This window comes from Canis lupus, chromosome 2 (assembly GCF_003254725.2).
Source record: "Canis lupus dingo isolate Sandy chromosome 2, ASM325472v2, whole genome shotgun sequence".
NCBI lineage: Eukaryota > Metazoa > Chordata > Mammalia > Carnivora > Canidae > Canis > Canis lupus.
The window spans coordinates 34,157,665-34,183,263 of NC_064244.1; the positions used below are offsets into that span (position 1 = coordinate 34,157,665).

The window sequence follows — 25,599 nt, forward strand, 5'->3', positions numbered from 1 at the left end:
ACGCCTGGGTGGCTCAGCGATTGAGCATCTGCCTTTGGCTTTAGAATAATGAGTGAAAGGGTTTGCTGATAGAATAAGGAGTGAAAGGGTTTGCTGATAGATTGGTTGTGGAGCATGAGAGGGAAGTCAAAGATGCCTTGTTTCCACCAGAGGCAATGCCTCATTGTGGATACAGCACAGGACCAGGCCCTGAGCCCAGAGTCTATTGACTAAATGAGTGGACATCTTTCCTGGTTATAGCCAGTCAAACTTCCAATGTGAAAGGTTTATTTTCTGTTGTCTCAGAAATAGTATAAGTATAAAAACAAATAATTGCAGTCAGACTGCCAGTCCCAGCTCCGTCACTTACCAACTGTGTTTCTTCAGGCAAGTTACATAATATCTCTGAGCCTCAGTTTTCTCTTCAGGAAAAATGGGATGATGACAGTACCTCTATCACACTGTTGTCAGGGATAGCAAGATAGAGTACATAAAAAAGCCTGGCCTAGAGCCTAATATTGATTCAGGGCTTAGGAAATACCTATGTTAAACCAGTTCCCAGATAAAACAGAAAGAAGTCTATGGAGTATGGGTTATCTTTATTTGAATTGCAAAATATAAATATGAACCAGGTTTGGAAATACAGGTTGTAACAGTTCAGAAATGGCACCAGCAACTTCCAGAAGGGACCATGACAGCATACCTTTTTAGTTTAAGTGAGGTGGATGGGTTTACACAGAAGCCCCCCGACCCCAAACTGTGTAGTAATCGGTAGGTTATCAATTAACAAGAACAGGCAGCTCCAATGTTTCCTGCTCCTCCTCAGCCTTCTTCTTTGCTGATACCTTCTCTAGATCCTCCTCTGCTGCACTGACCCCTGCATGGAGTAGCACCAGAAGAATGGCAGGAGTAAGAAAAAATGTCTTGACATGAGAAAAAAGGAGTTCCCACTCTGTGGGCCTGGGGCCATAGGGGTGGAGGAGCTAGGAAAGCTGCAGGCATGGAAGTCCAACCTCTTAGGAGATTTGGCAGGGAGAGGACACAAGGAAACACCAATATCTGTTACACTTTGACATCAGCACCTTGGGCTTTTGAAACATAAACGGTAGACAAAATCGCCTAGGCAAGACTACAGTCCAGCTCATAGAGTGGATCTGACAAAGTTAACTCCTATATCCTGACCGTACTGACCACCCCCTGTGGCACCATGACTGTGGAAGATCTTCAGAAATGTGTATAGATAACAAATGACTACAGATGGGTCACAGAACCATCTCAAAGTTATGGCAGAGGAGAACAATGCTGAGCCAGATGGTGGGCATGCCAGGTGGAGGGCCAGGACACTGCCAAAGTAACAGACTAGGCACTTGAAATATTATTGTTAGATTGTTAAAAACTAAATAAATTAACATACATAGAATAAAATAAATATATAATTTAAGAGGCATTTTACAAACAAACAAACAAACAAAAAATAGTTGTTATTTTTCCATCTGGGTAGAAGTCCCAAAATTCAGTTCTCAGGCTTGTGGTATTTCACAGTTAGCTCATCAAATCCAGCGCTTGAGGATCCAAACAGCAGATCCCTTGGTGGCTACTTGAGTATATGGCTTCTCAATCTTTGTTACTTTCTTTCAATCCACAAATCTTTAATTCTTCTTCTCCTTCTTCTTTTTTTATCTGCCAAAGATCCTGGAGCATATGGAATTTAACTGGCATCTTAATCCAGAAGTTAATTATTTAAACAAACTTATGGGGGTAGGTGGGGTTTGGTGGAAGGAAATCAGAAGGGCATGAAGGTCTCTCACTTTCGCTTTCTTCTGACCAAGATTCCATTTTGACATATTCTGTTTGGCACTTGAAGGCTCTGGTATTTTGGCAAAGCAATTATGAAGGGCCAATCTAGATAGCAACTGGGAAAGAAGGAATCTTCCTGACTAGCTGTGACGTCCTTTCCCTCTGCAGAGTCTATGATCAGCTGTATCTTCTCGGAGGTAGCAGTCCCCCTGCAGATTCCTAAAGCACAAGAGGAAGGCATTTAAAGCTGGATCCAGTGGCAGCTGGGTGGCTCAGTCAGTTAAGCATCTGCCTTCGGCTCAGGTCATGATCTTGGACTTCCAGGATCGAGCCTCAAATCAGGCTCCCTGCTCAGTGGGGAATCTGTTTCTCCCTCTGCCTCTCACCCCACTCATACTCTCTCTTTCTCTCAAATAAATAAACAAAGCTGGATTCGGTCTTAAGAGTTTCCCAGGTCCAGTCTTATGAAGTAGGAAGATCACCTGGGGCAGAAGAAGGGACAAGGATAGGAGAAAGTATTGTCTCAGGCATCTCTCTTGGGTATTTCTCTAGGAACTGTCACCCCAAGTGGAAACAACCCATTGAAAACCTTTTTGAAAACCATTCTGCAATGGGACCCTAACTCCACAGTAGCCTGCCCCCCAACTCCTAGGTCGAGAGAAGAATTCAGAATACTTTGAAACAGATCTAGAGAAGATGGTGATGGTGCCATGGGGCAAAGGATGGACCATTACCTTGAGTACAGGTCTCTCTCAGTGGGAAGTAGTCATGCCTAACTTCACTTTCTCTTCACTTTCCACATCATAACCTCCTCTCCTATGGTACCTGAAGGAGACAAGTTTTGTGAGCAAGCTCTGCCTGCTATGACAGGGTGCAGGTCCCAGAAGGTAGTGGTCCTTCAAAAGGCCATTGCCATGGTGGTTCTCTCTATTACCTGGAAATGCCAAGAGGCTATGGCAGCCCAACAGATCTCTGGTCAGAGGCCCAACTGCCCCAAGGAATGCCTGTCTCTAACAGCAGGCTATAATTTGTTGAGAACTTTGACCTCACCTACACGATCCTCATAATATCCTTATGAGGTAGGGAAAGATTACAATCATCATGAGATTTTAACCCTCAGAAAGACAGGTAACTTGGCCCAGGTCTCCCAACAGATGAATTGTACAGCTTGAAAATGGGCATCGAGCACTTGGTAGGTCTCCCCCAACCTAGAATACAACCTGGACTGGAAGCATGGCCTGAGGTTGAAATGCCTCAGAATTGAAAGGATATACCAATAGCCATATACCACCCATGCTTTGGCTATCAAACCACACACTAAAGCCATCAGAGAACAGAGCAAAGGGAAGGAACCATATGAAGAGAGACCCATGGGTGGGTTACTAGACTTGCTATGAAAAGCAGGACCTGCTATGACCTGGCAATTTTTGCCCTGGGCTCTGGACACTGGACTCACATCTCACCCAAGAAGCTAGGTGCCTAGAGAAGCTAGGTTCCTCAGGTATGTCAGTCAGGTTCCTAGCCTGGAATTTGGGAGGTTGAAGGGCTCATATGTTCACAGGCAGAAAACCCAGCAGGAGGAATGGAAGTTATTTGCAGAAACAACCTGCAGGGGGCCCCAATACTCACCTAAACATGAGAAGCCCCACGATGACAAGCAGACAGACAGATGACAGCACCACAGCCACCACAGCCAAGATGGTTGTATGGTCGTAAGTATATAAGCGATTTTCTACTGGAAGGCTCAGCCCATGGCACCTCTCTCCATGGTAACCGGGGTGGCAGCTGGTTCAAGACAGAAAAAAGCAGAGATGAGGTTAGTGGTTTGGCCTCTCTCTCTGTAGGCAATGACCCTCCTACCTAAGCCAGATCCCAGTCCTCACAGCCTCAGCCTATCAATCCCTGGTCTTGATCCCTGCCCTTTCTCTCTCCTAGTAGGAATCTAGGAGAAGACTCTTGAAAAGCCCCTCTGAAGGTTCTGTGATTTCCTCCCCGCACTCCTAGGCCCCCTCTCCATTCCCTCTGGTTATCTGGCTCAAGATTACTGCTCCAGGCAGGGAAAAAGTAAGGAAGGACTTCAAGGTCCAAGCTACATATGTTCCATGTGTGGATGATTTATTACATGTGTATTAAGACAGTCTGTTTAAGCCCCTCAGAGGTGTAGGCCTATGTACTAGTGGGTTGAGTCGAGGGGACTATCACTCCTTCTAGTGAGGCCCCTTAACTCTGACCCAGAAATAAAGCCAGCCTTCTCCACCACTGCTTCCAGCACTCAGTGCCTCTCAGCCACAGCCCATCCTATTAATAGGTCCTGTTCCTTTGCCAGGAGCCATTTTTCTCAAGTTCCCTTCATTGAACTCCCAGCTTCTTCTGGGTGCAGGGCCCAACTTGAGAGCTTCACATTGACTTTTGGCCTCTGAACCCTGGGCTATCTGACCTCCTACATCATAGGACAAAGTAAACAAACCAAGGTAACTTCTTGCCCAGCTGTCTAGCCAGAGCATGGAAAAAAATTAAAAACCTTTTGGGTTTTCACACTCAAGAAATAAATCAGATGGCAAATGTCTGTTCTAACTAAAGCATTTCCTTGAAGCTCTTAGGAAGACTTGGAAGCGCTTTCAGTTGAACAAGTACATTCACGTCCCTTCCTTTATCCAAGCACTGGAAAGGCCCTTTGATGTAGGTGGAACCCCATGTTACAGAAAGGCAGAGCTGTCTTTCCCATGGTCACTTGGCAGAGCAGAGGTGTGGTCTTGGTTTGTTTGACCCTGAGCTCCATGTGTCCCATCACACTCACAACTGCATTGGTTCCATCTGCCTGGGGACTCTAGGCCATTGCCTCACTGAATAGCTGGCTACTGGCCCTCTATTTTGAGTTGGCCCTCCTCTGAGAAGCAGGTCGTACATGTGATGCCTCAGAGCAAGGAATCCCTTCTTCCTACTGAGAGGCACCCCAGAAGCAGACCTATCCAAACCTGGCAGCAGTAGGGGGGGCCAGGCTGCCTCTGTGGAGTGCTGGGCACCTCTCTCTGGCTCAGCTCCTCCTGGGTGCTTTGGGAAACCACCTCACTGCATGATAAATGTGTGTCAGCCCCATATACACACAGCAGGGCACCCAGCTCCTTGCCCAGCCTCTCTATGCATCTGTCCCGTTGGCCAAGGCGGGGCAAACAACAACCTCCATGCTGACAGGATACAGAGGAAGCTCTCGGGAGTGCCCTTGGAAAATTGCTCATGCACAGCAGTTTATAGAGCACACTACTTATCTGCTAGCCCAGCTGAGACTCATAACATCTGGTAGGCAGGTACAGCCCCATTTTACAGACTGAAAGACTAAGAGTAAGGGTTAAAGGGATTGTGATTTGCCAAAAGTAGCACAACTAAGAGGCAACAAGACTAAGACTAGAAACCAGTCTTAGGAGATTTCAAATTCATGATTCTTCTCACTCTGAACAGTGCAAATTACCCCAAGGAAACACATATCTCATGAGGTGATAGCTTCCTGGGGGTGTCTGACCCTGCTCTTTGACTTATTATTATATTATTATTATTAACTTGGATAATAAATAGCAAACATTAAAGGCTTACTGGGAGCCAAGTACTCTATGCTAATTGCTTTACAAGAATCATGTGGTTCAATCTCAAAAACATCTCTGTGAAGTAGGAGTTACTATCCCCATTTTAAAGAGGGAGAGAGGGATCCCTGGGTGGCGCAGCAGTTTGGCGCCTGCCTTTGGCCCAGGGCGCGATCCTGGAGACCCGGGATCGAATCCCACGTCGGGCTCCCGGTGCATGGAGCCTGCTTCTCTCTCTGCCTGTGTCTCTGCCCCTCTCTCTATGTCTATAATGAATAAATAAAACCTTTAAAAAAAAAAATAAAGAGGGAGAGATTGAGGCTTAAGTTCCTAGCTAATTTGCCCAAGGTTATACAGCCAGTGAGAGAGCCAGGATTTAGCCCAACAGTCTAGATGACTTCAGAGACTATGCTCCCCTGGGGGGGTGGGGAAGGGAAGCTGAGGCTGTTTTTCACTTCCAGCCATCACTCAAACCCCACAGGTAGTTACTCAGATGATAGAAATAAAGCTTGGTCTCAGAGTCCCGCAATTCAGTTACATAATCCCTCCACCCCCACCCTGAGTCAAAAGGATAATAATGTAAACATCCTAATATTACCCACCTCCCTCTCCCTTTGCAAATGACTCCTGGCTTTCCCAGGGAGTGGGGGGGCAAATGAGTATGTTCCAAGCATGGAGGGGGTGGCAAGGGGGGGCAAGATCATGTGTCTTGCTCAAAGCCAGCAACCCACCAAACTGGAACATGTTCCTCCTACTGATGGTTGTGACCCATTTCAGAACTTGTATTACAATGGCAGTAAGAAACCTCTAGGGTCCAGAGACATTTTCCAAACCAGGTTTCTCCGCCCCTACACCATGTCTTGCTGCTATTTCTAGCCAGGTGGTCTTAAGCAAATTACTTTTACCTTTCTAAGCTTTGGTTTACTCATTTGAAACACAGGAATAATAAACACCTACCTCTCCAGAGTATTTTGAGGATCAAATGAGATACTATACTTAAACAGCACTTAACAAAAGGCCAAGCCCCACATATGTGTGAGTTATTACAAAATTAGACTCCACAGGGTACTGTCCTGAGGAATGGGGCTCCAAGGTCAGGTGGAGCCAAAGAGAAGGGGGCTCGACATTCCTTCTCAGCATCTGGCCAATGAGGCCAAGGGAAGGCTCCATGCCTGTCTCCCTCCCAGCTGATTCTCCTCAGCCTGACTGCCTCCAGGCTTCCTCCGGCCACAGGAAACTTTGCAGCCAGCTTCTGGGTCAGCAGCCAGTCAGGAGCCCCAGGAAACTGCTCTTTGAGGGCAACTTTTGGCTGGTGACACAAAAGCGTTTTCCTGTGTATGGTGGCTGTGGAGGAATAGTTTAGGAAGCCAGCTAGCCTCAAGCTCCTCAGGGCAGCCTGGATGCACACTGGCTGGCGGTTCCTGAGTCTAGAGGGAAAGAGGAGCAACAAAAAGCCCCAAATCTAGGTGACCAAATGTCACATTTCCCCAAACTGGGAGCTCTGTGTCTTCTTGCTACATTCTGCCCTGAGCTCCAAAGGCTGGAGGCAGGGGGAGCCAAAGCAGACACACAATCCAGTCCCTAGAAAATCTGTCTAGGAAGCAGAGACAAAGTCTTTAAATCAGACTGCCATGCTCTTAGGCTAGTGAAAGCCTTCAGAGACCTCTAACCTAACAGCTGTCCTCTATAAAATCCTATTCAAACTCTGGAAGGATAGATAGGGAAGAAGGACACAAGCCAATACCTGGTCCTGCCTGGAGGCATGAAAAGCATGCTGGACTGAAAGTCAGGCACCTGAATCCTTGTCCTGTTTCCATCCATTTATTTAGCTGTTGATCTCAGGCAAATCACTTCCAACTTCCTGGCTCTAGTGTCCTCATCTTTCAACTAGAGATAGCAAGCCCTGTCAACCACCCTAGAACTTTTGATAATTCCAGGACAGGACTATAATTCCCCATTCCCTAGAATAGTTGGCACCAAGTGGGTACTCCACACATACTGGCTCGGTTCAGCTCATATTAAATGTTAATTGTGAGGCTATGGGGGGCAAAGGAGAGGAGGCACCACCTTTGTCCCAGGGACCCTCATCTACTGGCTTTAGTTGACAGTCAGGATCTGCTCTCCAGGATAGCAGCCTTACAAAGGTTCTCAGCTAAGCAGTGGAAGTCCATCCACCAAAGCCCTGGACCAGTTTGGACCAAACAAACTCCTGGTCTCGACCCATCTTGACTGCCTTCGGAGTCACTACCTCCATCCTGTGCTAATGACGGCATTTTACAAATTTAAGACAACCATTTCCTACCCTATCCCCAAGACCTTGGGAAGAATAATATGGGAACTGTCTATGTTACTTTAAAGCAACTCCCTCTAATTCCAAGCTCCTGAAAAGGATGTTATAGGGGAGGACACACAAGTGATCATGAACATGGTGGAGAGTGACGGGTCTGCCTGCCAGCTGCCAAATACAGGGCAGCTTTGCTATGTAAGATCAGACAGGACAAGGAAACTTTAAAAAGCCAAGGGATCTGGACTAATCACAGTAGCAGAGATGCCAGGCAGCCAGCCTTTTTTGACAGGTTGAGATGTGGTGTGCACCTAATAATCTCCTGGTCCTGTCCAGAGTCTCCCAGGTCACAAAGCCTGTCTCTCCATAGGGACCTTGTGCCCAGAGGAAGAGAGTGGATGTTTGTAGTCGAATGTGGGTGTTGGCCTCGGGTACAGTGGCCACATTATGCCTGCCAGATAGCAGGACTGTGCTGTCATCCCTGAGGGGTGCCAAGGCAGCCATTTGCAGGGCTTGGCCTGGCAGAGAAGCTGGGGAACCCATGGCCCCTCCACCCAGGAAAAGGGTGGTGCTGCCTGACCAGGGGCTGATGTCTACTGGGTTGGGTTCCATTTCCTGTTAATCTTGCACAAAGGAAGTGTTCTCCCAATCCCATGGCCAAAGGGCAATTCCCATTATGTCCCCCAGGTCTTGGCCCTTGCTGAGATGAGGAAGAAGAGGGGAAAGGGCCTCTCCCTGCTCCTGCGATGATTGCTTTCTGTATAGTCCTGCCATGCCTTCAAATCAACCCACGTGTGCTCACTCATGTGGGCACACATACATCCAAGCATACACATCTGCACAGCGTGGGTCCAAATGCACCTCCCACCTGTCTGCAGGGCTTGGGAAGGGAGGCCATAGGAGCTCCACTCCACCCAGGAAGCCTACATGGGTCCTACTGGCTTCTCCCATGTGGAATAGGGCATGAAGTAGGAATGAATGAAGGACCTGGCTGCAGGCATCAGCTCTCTTGGCCACATGTCATGCCTGAGCAAGCAGGAAATGTCCCTAAGGATGAAAGAGCGTCACAAATCTACACCACAGGAAATTACAAACCCATGCAGGGGAGAGCCCCTTCCGCTGACTAAAAATATTTCCCCTCCTCCCAGCTTCCGCCTAAAGATTGAGAAGCAACTGGGTAGAATTATGAATTCAAGGAACAGTGACAACGAGGAACAGCCACGTGACTGACAGCTCAGGGAAAGGACACTTACATGCAGGATGGAGCCCGGAGCTCCTTCACATATTTGCATTCTCCATGGATGCAGAAGTCCTTGTATTTCCGAAGACACGGGTCTCTCTTCCTCCCTAAGCCTTTGCCTTTCTTCTTTTTTTTCCCACGTTCCTCCTTACTGGGTGTGGCCAGAGCCTGTGGCTTGGAGGAGAAAGCAGCTGCTAGGGGGGAAAAGGACCCTGTTAGGCCTTTAACTCTCCTGGGGGAAAGACTCAGAACAGCACCATGTCTAGAAGGAGTACAAGCTCTTTAATCTCACCTGTAGTCAGAGGCTTTGGGAAGCCCCTTGGCTCAGTGCCTCCCAGGAGCTAAAGGAAGACTGAGCAGGACCACCAGAAGGCAGGGGAGGAAGCAGAGACTACAGGGGTCCCAAGGAAGGCATTTCTCAGACTTAGTTCAAGAACTTCATTCGAACAATGCTAGCTTCTGTTGAGTTCGCTGCTGACGGGGCAGTTCTACTAACCTCACCCCCACCCCACTGTCCATCCCCATCTACTCCCCCACGCCCACTTGGTGCTATTTTGGCCTTAAATCAGCATCATTTCCTGATGCTGCACTCACTGACCCACTTGCAGGAAGACAGTGTCAGAGATAAAAATTGTTTCTGGAGAAGGTACTTGGAGGGTTTTTTTCTTTCTTTGGTGGTGGTGGGGGAGGCTCCTAAAATAACAGCAGTGTCCATGTCCAGATGGCCCCCTCTGAAGCACCCACTAGTACCAGGGTACCATGAGCCCAGGCCAGAGCCAGGCTTGGGAACCACAAGCAGGCCATCCCTGGTCAGGGCCTTGCTTTTTTGACCTCAAGCAGAGTATTTACCCTGCTCTATGTCCTTTGCAACTTACCACTCCTCTCAAAGGTCTATTACATTTATCCCCAAATGTCCTGTTTATAGCTCTCTAGGATGGATGAGTATAATGTGTACAAGGGGGAGAAAGATGGAAAGTAAGGAATTACCTAGAAGGAACTGGAACAAGGATGAATCCCCCCCCCCCCCAATTCTTTTCACATTTTCCAGCTGGGACTGACCATGGGCTACACCCAGCAGCCCATCAGGGGTCTGACACCAGTCCCCTTTCCCCTGCTCCCAGAGGAAAAAAAGTGCCCACTGTCCATGGCTGTAGCCTTGTGTCTGGTGCAAGGGTTAGCATCAAACATTAGACTGGAGACGCAGGATCCTCAAGCGGGGAGTGACTTGAAAGAATATCATGGCTTTCCATTTTCTGATAAAAAACTTGAGGTCTCTTAAAATTAAAAAAAATGTTTTTTAATTAAAAAAAATAAAAAAAACTTGAGGTCTCGAAAGGCAGTGATTTGGTGAAGGTCATGCAGAATTGAGATCAGAAATGTGGTCTCTGGATTCCATATCCAGTACTCTTTCTCAATATACCAAACTGCTCACACACCCCTGTCCCTTCCCCTGTACAAGTCTAGAACACCCCGGATATTGAACCAGGAAGGAGACAATGAATGGACTCTGAAGTCAACAGACCTGTGCTCCTGCTTCAGCGCCATGAACTTGGGCAAGTGACTTAATCTCTCTGAACATTGGGGTGCTCAGTAAGTAGTGGCTAGCAGGGCAATTTCAGAGCGTTGCTACAGGATTAATTAACCCACAATAGCATAATGACTGCCTAGAATACAGCAGGTACTTAATAAACAGTAATAGTTATTCATTTTAGATGATAGGATCCCCAGACATGAAAATCAGTTTTCACCCAGCAAAGCCAAGAGAAGGGCAGGTGCCAGTAGTCCTACAGACCCCAGTTTCCTCTGGTATAGACCCAAGCCTCTTCAGCGCTCAGAAGGTGAAGCAGATGCTCAAGAGTGACCAGAGCTGTGGTGAAATTGTGGCAGAAGGGGCAAGCCAACCAGAGAAGGGAGGAAGAAAGTGACAGGGTGACAGCCAGGCTCCTGCCAGGGACAGGGAGCAGTGAGTCAGGTCAGCAGAGGTATGAGGAGCAGCTGTGTGGGTGGAGGGTGAGTCACAGCCCAGCTCTGCCCAGCCTAGGAGGCGATGGCTAGGAGAATCCAGGTTGTTCCAGCCACGGGCAACCCAAGAGGCTACTAGGAGAGGATGAAGGTTGACAACGCAGGCCCAGCTTGGGAGCAGACCTTTGATTTATACAAAGCAAGACAGCACCTCACCTAAGGGAAGCTCTGGGTAAGGGGTGGCTAAAGGGCAGGCAGGGCTAGAACAGGTGGGTATCTTTTCAACCCAATATAGTAATTCTGGTGCTTCAGGGCCCAGTCCCTGCTCCACCCTCAAGAATCACTTCAGGTGGCTGGGGGCAGGCAAGTGGGCAACGCTGAAGGCTCTGGACTCTGCCCTGTGCCTGTACTCAACTACAGCCACATCTGCTGGAGGATCCCACGTGGCCCTTTTTCCCTTGGAGTGTCTCTCAGGGACTCAGGGTGGTCAGGAAGTCTCCAGGCTTTGGGTAGGATTTGTAGACACGTAGCATTTCATTATGTCTCCCTAGAGACCCAGTGCCCATCATTCACAGCCTCCCAAGGAGGTGCTGGCCTCACCTGGGAGACCAAGAGACCCTCATTCCCCTCCGTTTCTCCAGCCTGGAGACAGGTGGACGGAGAAGACTGCACACCTACTACATTCCTAGGCTCCCCACATCTATCATTTTATACACAATGGTCATTTGATAGAGGAATTAAGACTTGCACCGATTTTTACATAGGAACTTTACAGAAAACATCCCAACCATTCCTTGTTCCTTACTCCAGCTTACCCAGAAGTGTACAAGACCACCGACACCCTGCCTGCTCACTTTGCCCTAAACTACCCAGAAGGGGAGCAACTGGACATGTGAGACTCAACAGCAAGAAAGACAGCGGGATCCACATTTCAGGATCCCCTAGCAAGCTTGTCGGGTTTAGCAGGTTTTCCTTGAAGTCCGCCATGAATACTCCCAACTCACAAGTGTGCCCAAACAGCGTGCACCCTGGATCCACTTATTCTTCAAGTGCCCACCGGGGTCAAGGATGAGGAGCCTTCATACCCACCTCTTAAAAGGTCCAGGTCCGTCTCTTCTAAGTCCAGGACTTCCCTGGCCCGGCCGCCTTCCGGGGGCAGCAGCCGGTCCGTGGATTCGGTGGGAGAGTCCGGGTTGCCAGTTCCGGCCGCCAGCCCTCTCCGAAGACGCCCCAAGCTCTCGCCAGTCACCGACGCCGAGAGCACTGCAGGGGGGTGGGGGCGAGGCCGCGCATCAGACCCCTCTGCACCCCCGGTCGCCGCGCGCACCGAAGCCGGCAGCCGTCTGCCGGGGAGCACGGGCCCCACCAAGTGGCCCGCGGTGGAGTCGCTGCAGCGCCCTTGCCCCCGGGCCCCCGGCACCGTGGCCCCAACCCCCCCCCCACCTCCGGGGGCGTCGGCAGCCCTCTCACCTGCAGCCAGAAAGAGCTTCAGCACCACTGACCGCAGCAGCTTCATGGTCCCGGACCGGGCGGAGGCGGCGACTGCGGGGCGCTGGCACGCGAGCCGGGCCGGGCGGAGCTCAGGGGATTCGGCCGGGCTGCGTCTGCCGCCGGCCTCTGGGTGCAAGCCTAGCCGGGACCTGCGCCGAGCCGGCGGCCGCTGGGTGTCTGTCTGCTCGCTCGGTCCGTCCGCCCACCCGGGCCCCTTGCGTCTCGGTCAGGCCGGCCAGCTGCTCGCCGCCCGCAGATCCCTCGGTGACTGAACGCTCCTGGCGCGCGGCTGGGAATAAGGCTCCAGGAGGCGCCGAGGCTCCGCCCCGCCCCCTCCCCGCCCCTCCCCCGCCCCTCCCCCTCCCCCTCCCCCTCCCCCTCCCCCGCCTCCGCTCCCTCCCCCGGCCTCCCGCGCTGGGCCGCTCGCCCGGCTCCGGGCGCCCCTAACTCCGCGGGCGCGGCGAGGGAAGGGGGCGGGAGTAGGGGATGGCGCTCACATAATTTGGGACCCGGCCGGCCGGGGTAGCCACCGTCTAACTGTGGGAAGGGCTGCCGACCGGCAGGTGGCGGGGACCCGTTCCAACCTTTCCGCAAACGCCGGGTGCGCTGCAGCCTCGCGAACGCTGAGCTGAGCCCTGCCCTTGGACACCCCTCGTTCCTTCCCCTACTCCAGGCCTGGTCCCTCCAGCCATCCCTGCTCCAATCCAGGGATCTGCACCCATGTCACCTGCTGAAAGTAACATTCTCCGCTTTGCCTAGCTACACAGCAAATAGTAAATAATAATGAGTTCGTTTATCATTTAAAAATTAGGTGAAAAAAAATTAGATACACGAATGCCCGCAGGTCTCATGAGCCCGAAGTAACCAGAACTGCAGTTGCAGGCACTTGGTATCAATCCAGCAAAAGCAAAGGAAGTATTCTTCCAGCTGCTGGAGTGGCTTCCCTCCATCTTTCTCCCAGAGGACATAGTCTTCATTAAGATTTTTGAACTATGGATTTTAATTCCCAGGCATCTGGGATCTGAAGGACAATGGTTGTGCAACAAGCCTCATACTATTCCTTGTCTTGGAGCACCACTTTCTTCTCCAACATAAAAACTGAGACCCTCTCCCATGGGACCCAGCTGGCTAGCATAGGTTGCTATGTTCAACAGGTGCCAGGAGATTGATGTATTTCTCCTCCAACCTAGTATTTTTACAGGGATCTTCTGCTGTCAATGTCCTAACCCAAAGAAATGACTCCCAGTAGATATTTCAGCTCCCAGGGACGTGCCGGGGAGGGAGTTGTATGACATAGGGCTGGGTTGGCATTCAGAGTCCTCAAATTGTGCCAGATAGAGCTGCTTGCCTGATTCAGCCCATGTGTAGAGATAAAAACAGGCTTCCTATTTATACACAGGCTATCCCACTGTTTCTATCCATCCCCACTTTTGTAGGGTTTGCCCTCTTGACTTGCCCTAGCAACACTTCCCATGCCTGGGTTTCCAAAGTACACTGAAATCACTACATATGTAAGTTGGAATCTGGACCTTACTACTTACTGAGTGACCTTGAACAAAGTATTTCATTTCACTGAGCCTCAGTTTCCAAATCTCTCAAATGGAGGTAACAATAATAAGACTTTGTAGAGAGCTTTTTGAGGATTGAATGAGGAAACTCATATAAGAAAGCACTTAGTACAGTGCCAGGCATATTATAAGTTCTCAATAAATGTAAGCTATTATCTTATTATTACTAAGCATTCTACTTTGACAACTCCATTTCCTTAGAGGCTTTTTACCTCTCCCTTCCCCCTGGGTCTGAGGCTATATGTTGTGGTTGGACTGGTTTCAGGCGGAAGCTCACCTGTCACCCATTTGGCCAAGTGCCACTGGGGGATTATTCTTTTGGGTGATCACTAGAACCTTAGTGGTTGGTCATCATCCAAGCCACACCTTGGTTCTCCCTCAGCAACCACATGACCACCTCCTTCCCCCAAATAAAACCACTTTGGGATGAGAGCTCTCCCCAGGGGAGGGTGGAGGGAAACACTTCCTGACACACAGCCAAGTCACCCCCTTCCCCTACCTGCCGCCAGGTTCACACCCTGCTCTCTTGTCCCAGCCTGCCTCTTCCTTTGCATGCTGTCTTTCTGCCTTCTCACCTCCACATCAGCCTTAGCCCCATTCATGGGGCAACTCCAAGCTTTCATCACACCTAGGAGCCTCACCCCACCTTGGTTTGTGTGTCAGCCAGGTTTTATGGGAAGGGCCTGGAAGATGAAGACAAAAGGCCTGGGATGTTTTGGGACAGTCACTTCCCCTCTCAGAACCTGGGGTGTCCTCTGACCAAAGAAAACAAATCACAATCCAGGCTGGAGTAATTTCAGTAGCTTATTTATTCCACAAACATCCAATGAATGCCTTTCAGCCACAAGGGACCCAGCAATAAACAAGACCATCAAGAATGCACTTTCATGAAGCTTCCACTCTGCAGAGAGGGAAACGGGCAACATGTTTAGTAAATAAAAACAGCTCAAAAAAAAAAAAAAAAAAAACAGCTCCAGGGAAAGTTCAAATACAATGATACACTATAGGGTGATGTGTCCCAGTGCTTGGGATGACACTTTAGGTTTGGTGACTGATCAGCAGTGTCCTCTCTGAGCATGTGACATCTAAGCTGAAGCCTGAATGAAAATACAGAAACAGACTTATGGTCATCCATTGCAAAAGCATCCCAAACCATGCAAATAGTTCAAAAACAGAAGTGGAAACAAACTTGGAACATTCAGGGAACAGTAGGAAGGCCAGAAAGGAAGGAGGGATATATAAGATAACGTTGAAGCAAAGGGCTAGTGACAGATGATGGAAGACATTACAAGCCCAGGCAGATGATGGATTTTATTTTCCTATCACTGTGGGCATGAAATGAGATGTTGAAAAGCACAATTATGCAGGATTTTTCATGTACTCCTCCACCTGCTCTCTGGCTGTCAAATACCAGCGACATACTCCTAAGGAAGTAGAGTCCAAACAGGCCACTCCAATTTCTTCAACTGTCTATGGATCTTGAGCAAACTGAGGTTTGAAGACTTCCTGGCCTTCAGCCACCAGTGAGTCACAAAGGGGCAAATCCAGAGCAGAAACCCTGGCATCCTGTTCTCCAGTTCTGTCCTGGGTTCCCTAGCCTCTGGGAACACAGGCTTCATGGGACACTGAGTGTCACTGACTCACTACTAGGCCATACAGACCTTGATTTCAAAGAGGGAGAGGGAGAGGAGCCAGTGGGGAGGAGGTGGGGGAAAGGGGTAATTGTGGTGGGAAAAAAGGGGGAAAGGGAGTTGGAGAGGGAATCAACTTGAATCCCTTCCCCAAGGTGCCTGAGATGTCTGTGCCAGTAGATTCGCTCCCCCAAACTGGCTGGGTATCAGCATTACCCGAGAATTCATTTTTTTATTATTATTTTTTGTTTATGATAGTCACAGAGAGAGAGAGGCAGAGACACAGGCAGAGGGAGAAGCAGGCTCCATGTACCGGGAGCCCGACGTGGGATTCAATCCCAGGTCTCCAGGATCGCGCCCTGGGCCAAAGGCAGGCGCTAAACTGCTGCGCCACCCAGGGATCCCTACCCGAGAATTCATCAAAGATAAAGAGGTCCAAGCCCGACCTAGTCCTCCTAATTCAAAATCTGGGATGGGGCCCAAGCACTTATACTTTTGTTAGTAATTCTGACATCAGCCAGTGCAGAAGCACTGGTCTGCAGAGTTAACCAGAATAACTTATAGCATCTGAACAAAAATCTGAACCTCTGAGGCAGAGGAGCTTTAGGTAATGAAACTTCTGTGCTCAACACCTCACCTGCATTATCTAGCACAATCCACACAATTGCCCTCGGACTAGATACTCCTCCCCATTTTAAAGGGTCAAGCTAACACAGGTGAGTAACAGTTCCAGGTCACCCAGTTGGTGAGAATCTAAGCCTCAATTTGAATTCATTTTTTTTTTTTTTTAAGATTTTATTTATTTATCCATGAGAGAGGCAGAGACACAGGCAGAGAGAGAAGCAGGCCCCATGCAGGGAGACCAACCCGGTCTCCAGGATCACGCCCTGGACTGCAGGCGGTGCTAAACCGCTGAGCCACCGGGGCCGCCTCTCAATTTGAATTCTTTCCTTCTTTCCAGGCCTGTGTTCTTAAGTTCAACCCTAGCCCTTAACAATCGAATGAGACAATGGCTACCTTCTCTCTGCTTCTACAGACAGTAACACGGTCAGCTTTACTGAGCCTCAGTGGTCCCCAGTGGTCCTGCAGGGACAGTGATAAGAATCTGCCTCAAGGCTGGAAGGAGGCCTCCGTAGGACAGCAGAACAGCTAGTGAAATGGGCATACCCTTGAGAGCCAGAAAGCCCAGGGTTCAAATTTTGAATATGCTTTTTAAAAATATTTTATTTATTTATTCATGAAAGACAGAGAGAGAGAGAGGCAGAGACACAGACAGAGGGAGAAGCAGGCTCTATGCAGGGATTCCAGGACTTCAGGATTATGCCCTGGGCTGAAGGCAGACACTCAACCACTGAGCCACCAGGCATTCCTTGAATATGTTAGATTTTAGCTTTCTAACTTAGGACATGTTATTCAACTTCTCTGACCTACAGTTTGCTCATCTGCAAGATGGGAATAATAGTAGTAGCTGTTCCTATAGGGTTTTGTGATGGTTCAATCAGATCATGTGCAATAAAGCAGAATATGATGCCTGGCACATGGGTAGGTGCTTACTTGGTGACAGTTGCTACTAAGAACAAACACTTCAAAAAAAAAAAAAAAATCCACATACACAAAATCCCCAAATGTTCACCTCTTCCTCCCTTCCCTTCCCTTCCTTCAAGTGGTCCTAAGAAGACCCAAAGCTCTGCTGGCTGGGGAGAGGGCACCTCCCTTGAGGCTAGGGTGCCATTAGCCCAGAGTTATCCACACTTAAAAATTGAGAGTTAAGGAGTCATAGTTCCTTGCCCCAGCTGCCTTCATCCCAGCTCTCTATCCCCAGCTGAGTCAGTGAATCAGGTTGTCTTAGGGGTGCAGCTGATTTGTACTCAGATCTGCCCTTTGGAACTCCTTTGTACCTCCTATGCTGCCTGGGGGCTCCTGGGAGTGGTGTCAGATAACACTTCATGCACACCCAGGGATAAACAGGATTCTCCTGTCTATTGCCTGAGGTCAGGATCCATTTGAATAGGATGAAGACTAGGAATGGATGAGGTGGGAAGGGGGTTTAAGGGAATCAGGAGTCCTCATTTCCAGATGTTGAGGAAGGAATATTTATAATGTGCTTGCTCAGGCCTGGATTCCAAGCCATCCTCCTCCGTTTCTGGGCCCATTTCTGTGACTTTGGGGTTAACAGGACTTTACCACTTTGGTCATCCCCTAGCACAGATGGCTGTCTGTCATCAGGGAGGGGGCAAGTGATTCCTCACTCATCCATCACACAACCCATCTCACTCTTTAAGCCTCAGGTTCCTCACATGTAAAATTAGAGGTTGAGACAATTGTTCTGTATTCAGGCACTGGCCAGTAAATGTCCATCATGGATTGTTAGCAGGCAAGCTGCTATTCAAAGTCCTGCTGAGACAATTCTATGACAGCCCACAGTGCCTGATTTATGGGGCATGCTAACCTTTCTTCCTGTGCTTCTTTGTCTCTCAATGTGGAGAATAACAATCTACTTAGGGGGTTCTTGTGACCCAGGAGATAGCACCTCTGCAAGTGCTTGGCTAAATGGAGAGCCCTACATAAATAGGTCAGTACTATTGTTACTGACTTCTCTAGGGCTCAACCATGGAGTGAGGTCGCATCACATCCTGTACCAGGAATGTGTAAGTTTGGTTCCTCTTAGAAATGCAATCACAGAGCTGCAATTTAAAAATGTAACCTCGGGACGCCTGGGTGGGTCAGAGGTTGAGCATCTGCCTTTGGCTCACGGTGTGAACCCAGTTCAGGGATTGAGTCCTTCCCACATAGGGCTCCCTGCATGGAGCCTGCTTCTCCCTCTGCCTGTGCCTCTGCCCTGCTCTGTGTCTCTATTGAGTAAACAAATAAAATCTTAAAAAATAATAATAATAATTTAACCTTATCCGTTTACTTTTTTTTTTATAACAGGGTTGATCAAGACAATGGTTCACAAAGGAAGAGATACTGCCCCCTACGGGTCATTCTAGGAATCTGTGGGGAGTTTTGGTTGTCCCCCAAACTAGGGAGTCCTCAGGCATTTGAAGGAAAAGATGTCAAGTTCACACAAGTGAAAATTGCCCCCCCCCATTGTCCCATATTCCACATGCTTTTGAGTGTCCTGCCAGACATACATGTGGGTGAAAAACTTGATTATAATCCCTTGAGCCTAGAATCAACTCTATTTTACATTAAAATATAACAAGTGTTTCTACATTGACTTTTCCAGGAATGAAATTAGCATGAATTGGGGCACATGGGTGGCTCAGTGGTTGAGCCTTTGGCTCAGGTTGGATCCTGGGGTCCTGGGATAGAGTCCCACATTAGGTTCCCACAGGGAGCCTGCTTTTCCCTCTGCCTGTGTCTCTGCCTCTCTCTCTCTGTCTCTCATGAGTAAACAAATAAATAATAATAATAATAATAACAATAAAGAAGTCAGCATGAATTGTCCATTTGGGTGGTATCTGAGTTGTCAAACAACACACTTGTTCAGTCAGTATTTGTAGCTGTCACATTCAATTTTTTTTTAAAGATTTTATTTATTTATTCATGAGAGATACAGAGAAAGAGGCAGAGACACAGGCAGAGGGAGATGCAGGCTCCCTGCAGGGAGCCCGACATGGGGCTCAATTCTGGGTCTCCAGGATTACGCACCCAGAAGGCAGTAGAAGGCGGCGCTAAACCGCTGAGCCACCCAGGCTACCCCAGCTGTCACATTCAAAGTAAATCTGTGTAGGTGCAAGCAATGGGCTTCTTCATTGAGATCTCTAGAGTAGTTCTGAGCAAGTATTTGCATATTCAAATAATGTTATTTAGAAAAACATTTTTAAAGATTTTGAGACAGAGCACACGAGAAAGGAGAAGAGGTAGTGAAAGAGGGAGAAGCAGACTCCACACTGAGCAGGGAGCCCGACGACGTGGAGGACAATGTGGGCTCCACATGGGGCTCAATCCCAGGACCTTGGGATCATGACCTGACCTGAAGGCAGAACCTTCAGCAACTGAGCCACCCAGGGGCCCCTTAAAAACTTTTTTTTTTTTTTAAATTTGGGACACCTATGGCTCGCTCAGCAGTTGTGCATCTGCCTTCACCTCAAGGCATGATCCCAGCCAGGATCCTGAGATCAAATCTGGCATCAGGCTCTCTGTGAGGATCCTGCTTCTCCCTCTGCCTATGTCTTTGCCTCTCTCCCTGTGTCTCTCATGAATAAATAAAGAAACAAAATCTTAATTTTTTTTAAATTTAAATAATCTCTACATCCAACATGGGGCTTGAACTCACCACCCCAAGATTAAGAGTTCCATGCTTTTCTGACTGAGCCAGCCAGGTAGGTGCCCCTCTCTATAATTATTTAAAAGTACTTCTGAAACCTAGATATAGGTTAAAAAAACTGGAAAAATACATCAAAATATTAACATGGACAGATTTCTACAAAGGAGAAAAAAGTAAATGTAGAGATAGGATATTCTCTGTGAACTTTATTTCAGGATAGTAAAAGAGTATTAACATATTTCCTATAAAAAGAAAATATTTATTCTGATGGGGCTGAAGACCACTAACACCAGAAGTCTTCACATAAGAAGCCTTTCTGTATCCTTTGTAAAATGCTGTTCTAGAGACTATTACATATAAGGTCCCTGGCCAGAGCCTGAAAAAGGTGTAACAACTTCCTCTTGTAGTTAGTTCAGTGTTAGAAAGTTTGACTCTTGTGACTATCTGGCATAGCTATTTCCTTTTACTAGATACTAGATTCAAATGTGGAACTCATATGTTCTCTTTTTGCCTCCAGTACCAGAAAGATCACAATTAAGTTTTGATGCTCAGTTGCAATGATTATTGTCTAGCCCAGAATTTTGAGTACAATTATTTCTTTCTTCTCCAATTTGGTTTCATCATGGGTAATCATTTTTTAAATATTTACTTGTATCCATGTCTTTTATTGTCTTTAAGTCTTTTCTGGAAGTAAACAGAGCAGATATAATTAATGTGAAACCCAAAAATCACATACCTGAAGTTGCCTTCCCAACATTTCCTAATGTTCAATGCGGGCTTAGAAAGCCTGAGGCAGAGCAGTTTATGGCATGTGCAGGTGGTTTTGTATGGAGACCAACTTCTCTGATACCTCTTCCTTCTCCCCTTCAAACGCCCTCACCCCTATATTCCAGATGGAGTGTGAGCAGTGTGAGGGAGGAGAAGCGGGCTCCAGTTGTCAGGGCCCGTTCCAAGTGTTGGCTGGGTGTTGGTTGCCCAGGGTTAAGGTGGGCGTCAGGCAAGGATATCCCAGCTCCAGGGTCAGAGAAGCCCAGACCTCCAACTGGAGAGACTTTCCCTCCACATTCTTTTTTTTTTTTTTTTTTAAGATTTTATTTATTTATCCATTCATGAGAGACACACAGAGAGAGGGAGAGAAAGGCAGAGACACAGGCAGAGGGAGGAGCAGGCTCCATGCAGGGAGCCCGATGTGGGACTTGATCCTGGGTCTCCAGGATCACGCCCTGGACTGAAGGTGGCACTAAACTGCTGAGCCACTGGGGCTGCCCTCCCTCCACATTCTGCTAGCATCTTGTCTGAATCCCTCAGAGCTGAGGCTTTGAAGCTCAAGCTGAGTTAGGAAACTGACCCCTTTCTGAGCCCTGGTCCACTAGCCCCTAGCTATGACTTTGGCCAAGGTACCTCAGAGACTCAGTTTCCTCATTCATAAATGGGACCGGTACTTACCTCCAGGGGCTTCTGTGCTCTTGGAGATGACATGCGAGGTGCTAAGGTAGTGCTTGGAACCCAGCAAGCGCTTGGAAGCCAACAGATGCTGCTCATCTCAGTCAGCCCCAATCCGTGTTCCTCTTGTTCCTGTCTGCTGCCCCCAGCTGGGAGCAATGGAGGCAAGAGTTTTGACTCCTCACTCATAAGCTCAGTAGTCATAGCAAATTGCTTAACCTTTCTGAGTCTCAGTGTTCTTATGATAAAGTGGGAATAATGAAATATGTCTCATTTTGTGGTACAAGTAAAATTATCAATAATGGTTATTTTATGGGAAGGGCATTATGAAAATTTATTTTGTTATTTTTAGTTTTAAGGGCATTTTCTGTTTTTTTTCTATAATGAATATGAACTTAAAAATAAATATGAATGATTTATATATCTCAAATCACTTTTCAAAACATGCTTTTTCTAAAAAAAAAAAATTACTGGGGCGCCTGGGTGGCTCAGTTGGTTAAGGATCAGATTCTTGGTTTCAGCTCAGGTCATGATCCCAGGGTAGTGAATCAAGCCCCGAACAGGGCTCTGTTCTGAGTGCGGGGTCAGTTTGAGATTCTCTTTCTCTCTCCCTCTTGCCTTCTGCCCCTCCCCCTGACTCTTTCTCAAATGAATAAATAAAATCTTTTTTTTTTTAAGATTTTATTTATTCATGAGAGAGACACACACACACACAAGCAGAGACACAGGCAGAGGGAGAAGCAGGCTGCATGGAGAGAGCCTGATATAGGACTCGATCCCGGAACCCCGGGATCACACCCTGAGCCAAAGGCAGACGCTCAACCGCTGAGCCACCCAGGTGTCCTGAATAAATAAAATCTTTTAAAAAAAATTAAAAATACTTAAACTTGTTGAGTGCTCACTACATTTTAGGCATTGCTCTTTCTATACATTATCTCATTTAATTCTCACCACAGTCCTCTGAGGAAGATAGTATTTTCATCTCCAGTTTATAGATGAGAAAACCGATGCTGAAGGAAGTTGAGCAACTTGCCCAGCTTGTGAGTGAATCTATACATGTCATACACTTTCATAAATCTATACATGTCATACACTTTCATAAAACTATATACACACAGACATAGACAAATGAATACATGTAGAAACAAATGAAATCTGAATAAGGCCTGTAGTCTAGCTAACAGTATTGTGCCTCTGTCATTTTCCTGGCTTGGATACTGTGCTATCTTTATATAAGATGTTACCACAGGGGAAAGCTGGATGAAAGGTACTGGCTGGAAACCTCTCTGTATCTTTTTTGCAACTTCATTGTTTCTTCTTCTATAATTAGGCTCTCAAAAATTAAAGTTTTATTTTTAAAGATTTATTTGAGGGGGAGGGGCAGAGGGAGAGAGAGTCTTTTTTTTTCAATTTTATTTATTCATGAGAGATACAGAGAGAGGCAGAGACATAGGTAGAGAGAGAAGCAGGCTCCCCGCAAGGAGCCTGATATGGGACTTGATCCCAGAACTCTGGGGTCACGACCTGAGCCACCCAGGGGCCCAAGAGAGACAGTCTTAAGCAGACTCCATGATGAGCACAGAGTTCGACTTGGGGCTCAATCTCACGAGCCAGTCACTTGGCCAACTGTGTCAGCCAGGTGCCCCAAAAAGTAAAAAAAAAAAAAAAAAAAAAAAAAGTTTAAAGCTTGTTGCAAGGATTATGTGAGATAATGGGCCTAGCACAGAGTTGGATACAATTAGTGTTCCAATATATATTTTATTTTTCCCCACTGTATGACAATTTTCAGTTATATAGTAATAACAGCCTCCATAATGTGTATACTATGTGGTAGGCTTAATTTGCATGCATTGTGTCATTTAATAAAGACTATGGTGTGGGTATTTTTTTTACATTTTGCTTGTAAGAAAACTCAGGTTCTGCAAAGATAAACCTCTTTTCCACTTGTTAGAAAGTAACCAAGCCTGGATTTACACCAAGACAGTCTGTTCATGACACCACTCCCTTCTACTCAGGGTTCAGCTCAGAGTGTTGCGTAAAGGTATGCTTTGAACCATGGAAATCATCTACCCAAACTGTTTCGGTTTATACAAAGAAAACAGGCTCAGAAAAGGGAGGACTTTGGTCAAGAACACCTAATAAATGTATGACTGAGCTGGGATGAGAACTCAATTTTTGGATTCCTGTGTCAGGGTATTTTCCAGTGCCTACACCCAACGCTGCTCGCCCATATAGCCTTCCTTCCCTGAGCCGCCTGGGAGACCACTGGTGCCCACAGACAAACCTGTGAGTCCTCACTCACACCCCTCACCAACCTACACAGCTCAGGGCACCCAGGACCCAAGAGGTAGCAGTGGAGCCTGGGGAGATTGGAGGCATGGTGGTCCTTTACTGCAGGCATCCTTGGAAGGCAGGGTAGCTGGGGCCACAGAGAGAAAGGGAGGACCCTCTGAACTTTGGCAGGAGTGGGAGTGGGAAGGGAGGATGTGTGTGTGAGAACGGGTATTCATGCCAAGTGCCTGTTCCTGTCCCCCTCAGGCTTTTTTGAGTCACTTGCCCTGAGGTTGGGGCACATTCTTGAAGTGGGTGGTCACAGGGATTCCAGGACAAGGATTCCTCCTGGGGCTGAAACCAACACCCCCCTTGGACTCAGCACCTCATCCTCAAGTGGTAATATAGTGACTCACTCCTTTCATTCTTATCCTGGGACCTCCTTGGACTTGGGGCAAATTGCTCCAAGTTCAGACGTGGAGTTGGTGGGGAGGATTAGCCCAAGTCCCACTTCCCAGGGAAGAGACGGGTCCTACGTATCTAGTGGAGGGTTTGATCCACGTTCAAGAGAGCACGATTAGCCCTCTCTCTCCATCCTTGTTGCGCCTCCCCGCCCCCCATCCCATCCCACTGGGCCAATCCAGGAAAGGTTGGAAGATTAAGGACCCCTTCCTGCTCCCTTAACACCTCTGCGCCCTGGCGGGCCACTGGTGGGTAGACCAAGCAATCCTGTCCGCGGGGAGCAGCGCCCTCGTGTGACCTTCGGGAGAAGCGCATTTATTTCCCAGCCCCTCCCCTCCTATGCGTCTTTGAACAAGTATTTTTGAGGGCAACTAGGTGTGCTAGGGACAGCCATGAAGAAGACAGGTAAAACACCTGCTCCGTGAACGGTACATTCCAGAGTGCGTGTGTGGCGGGGCAGGCAATAAATGACAAACAAATAAATGAGGCAGATAGTAATAGTGATAACTGCTGGGAAGAAAATAAAACAGAGAAATGTGATGGAGACACAGGGCTGGGTGGGGGGCGGGGGGAAGATCTCCTTGAGCAGGTAACGTCTCAGATGACACTTAGATATAATAATAATAATAATTAATAATAATAATAATAATAATACACTTAGGTTCAAGGATCCAGTCAGGTGATGATCTCAGGGAAAAGCTTTCCAAGCTGAGCGAAGAGCTGCTGCGAAGACCCCCCAGGCAGGAACAGGCTTTGCATAACAAAGACCTTCACCGCTGGAAAGGAGTGAGCCAAAGAGAATGGTAGGAAATGTGGCTGGGGACGTAGACTAGGGCCAGACTGTAGATCTTGTAGATCTTGTAGGTCATGACAGAGTTTGATTTTTCTTCTAAGAGTAATGGGAATATATTGGGTGAGTTTTGAGAAGAGTAATGCAGCTTGATTACCTTTTAAAAGGATCCCTGAGGCTGCTGTGTAGATTAAGAATTTGGGGCAAGGAAGAGTGGAAGCAGGAAGATTATTGCAAGAGATTAAAAAGCTATTGAAATAATTCAGGTGAGGCAGGATGGTGGCTTGGAACTGGGTAGAAGTGTGGGAAGCCGGAAGATGTGGTTGGATACTGGGTTTACTTTGAAAGTAGAGCCAACAGGACTTGCTAATAGACCACATTCTCCTTTGCTCTTTTGGCTGTAGGACCTCCTTCACATACACACTCTCATGGACTCCTCTACCCTCAATGCCAGGCCGAGTTAGAAGGACAGAACCCAGGGGCAGGAGCTAAATGGAAAGTTTCCAGGTGTAGTCTGACAAAAGGAATTTAAGCCTCAGGCACTGTGTTCTCCTTGGCATGCCTCCTTAGCCCGTTAAACGGGCTGAGACTAGGCCTGTTGTCTCCCCTTACTATGTAGTCTGGCTTCCGCAGACCCAGTTACTTATCAGGTCTCTGTTTATCCAAACGAGTACCTTAGGGTGTGATGGTGACACCCCAAACAGTCCTAGAGGGTTGGTGTTTGTATTTGATACAGAGTAGGGGGCAGGATTATCTGAGGGTCTTAGTCCTCAGACCCACGTTAGTGACTTACTCCCATTAATTTACACAAAACACAGTGGGGTCAGACCTGA

General features: G+C 47.9%; 1 protein-coding gene across 7 annotated transcripts; it reads right to left on the reverse strand.

The window, feature by feature from the left end:
* Window positions 1-559: 559 nt before the first annotated feature.
* On the reverse strand, window positions 560-12,628 carry HBEGF (heparin binding EGF like growth factor). 7 transcript variants are annotated; one of them, XM_025445378.3, is made up of 6 exons: window positions 12,308-12,624; window positions 11,927-12,100; window positions 8,889-9,069; window positions 3,406-3,561; window positions 2,511-2,601; window positions 560-1,995 (listed from the first exon to the last, which is right to left on the reverse strand). In XM_025445378.3, the coding sequence occupies exons 1-5, from the start codon at window positions 12,351-12,353 to the stop codon at window positions 2,529-2,531; spliced, it is 630 nt and encodes a 209-aa protein (XP_025301163.1). In that variant the 5' UTR covers window positions 12,354-12,624; the 3' UTR covers window positions 560-1,995; window positions 2,511-2,528. The 7 variants fall into 7 exon arrangements, with proteins under 7 accessions (XP_025301163.1, XP_025301162.1, XP_025301164.1 ...); XM_025445377.3 differs by having other exon boundaries at window positions 560-2,258; XM_025445379.3 differs by having other exon boundaries at window positions 560-2,258; window positions 8,889-9,066; window positions 12,308-12,621.
* Window positions 12,629-25,599: the final 12,971 nt, after the last annotated feature.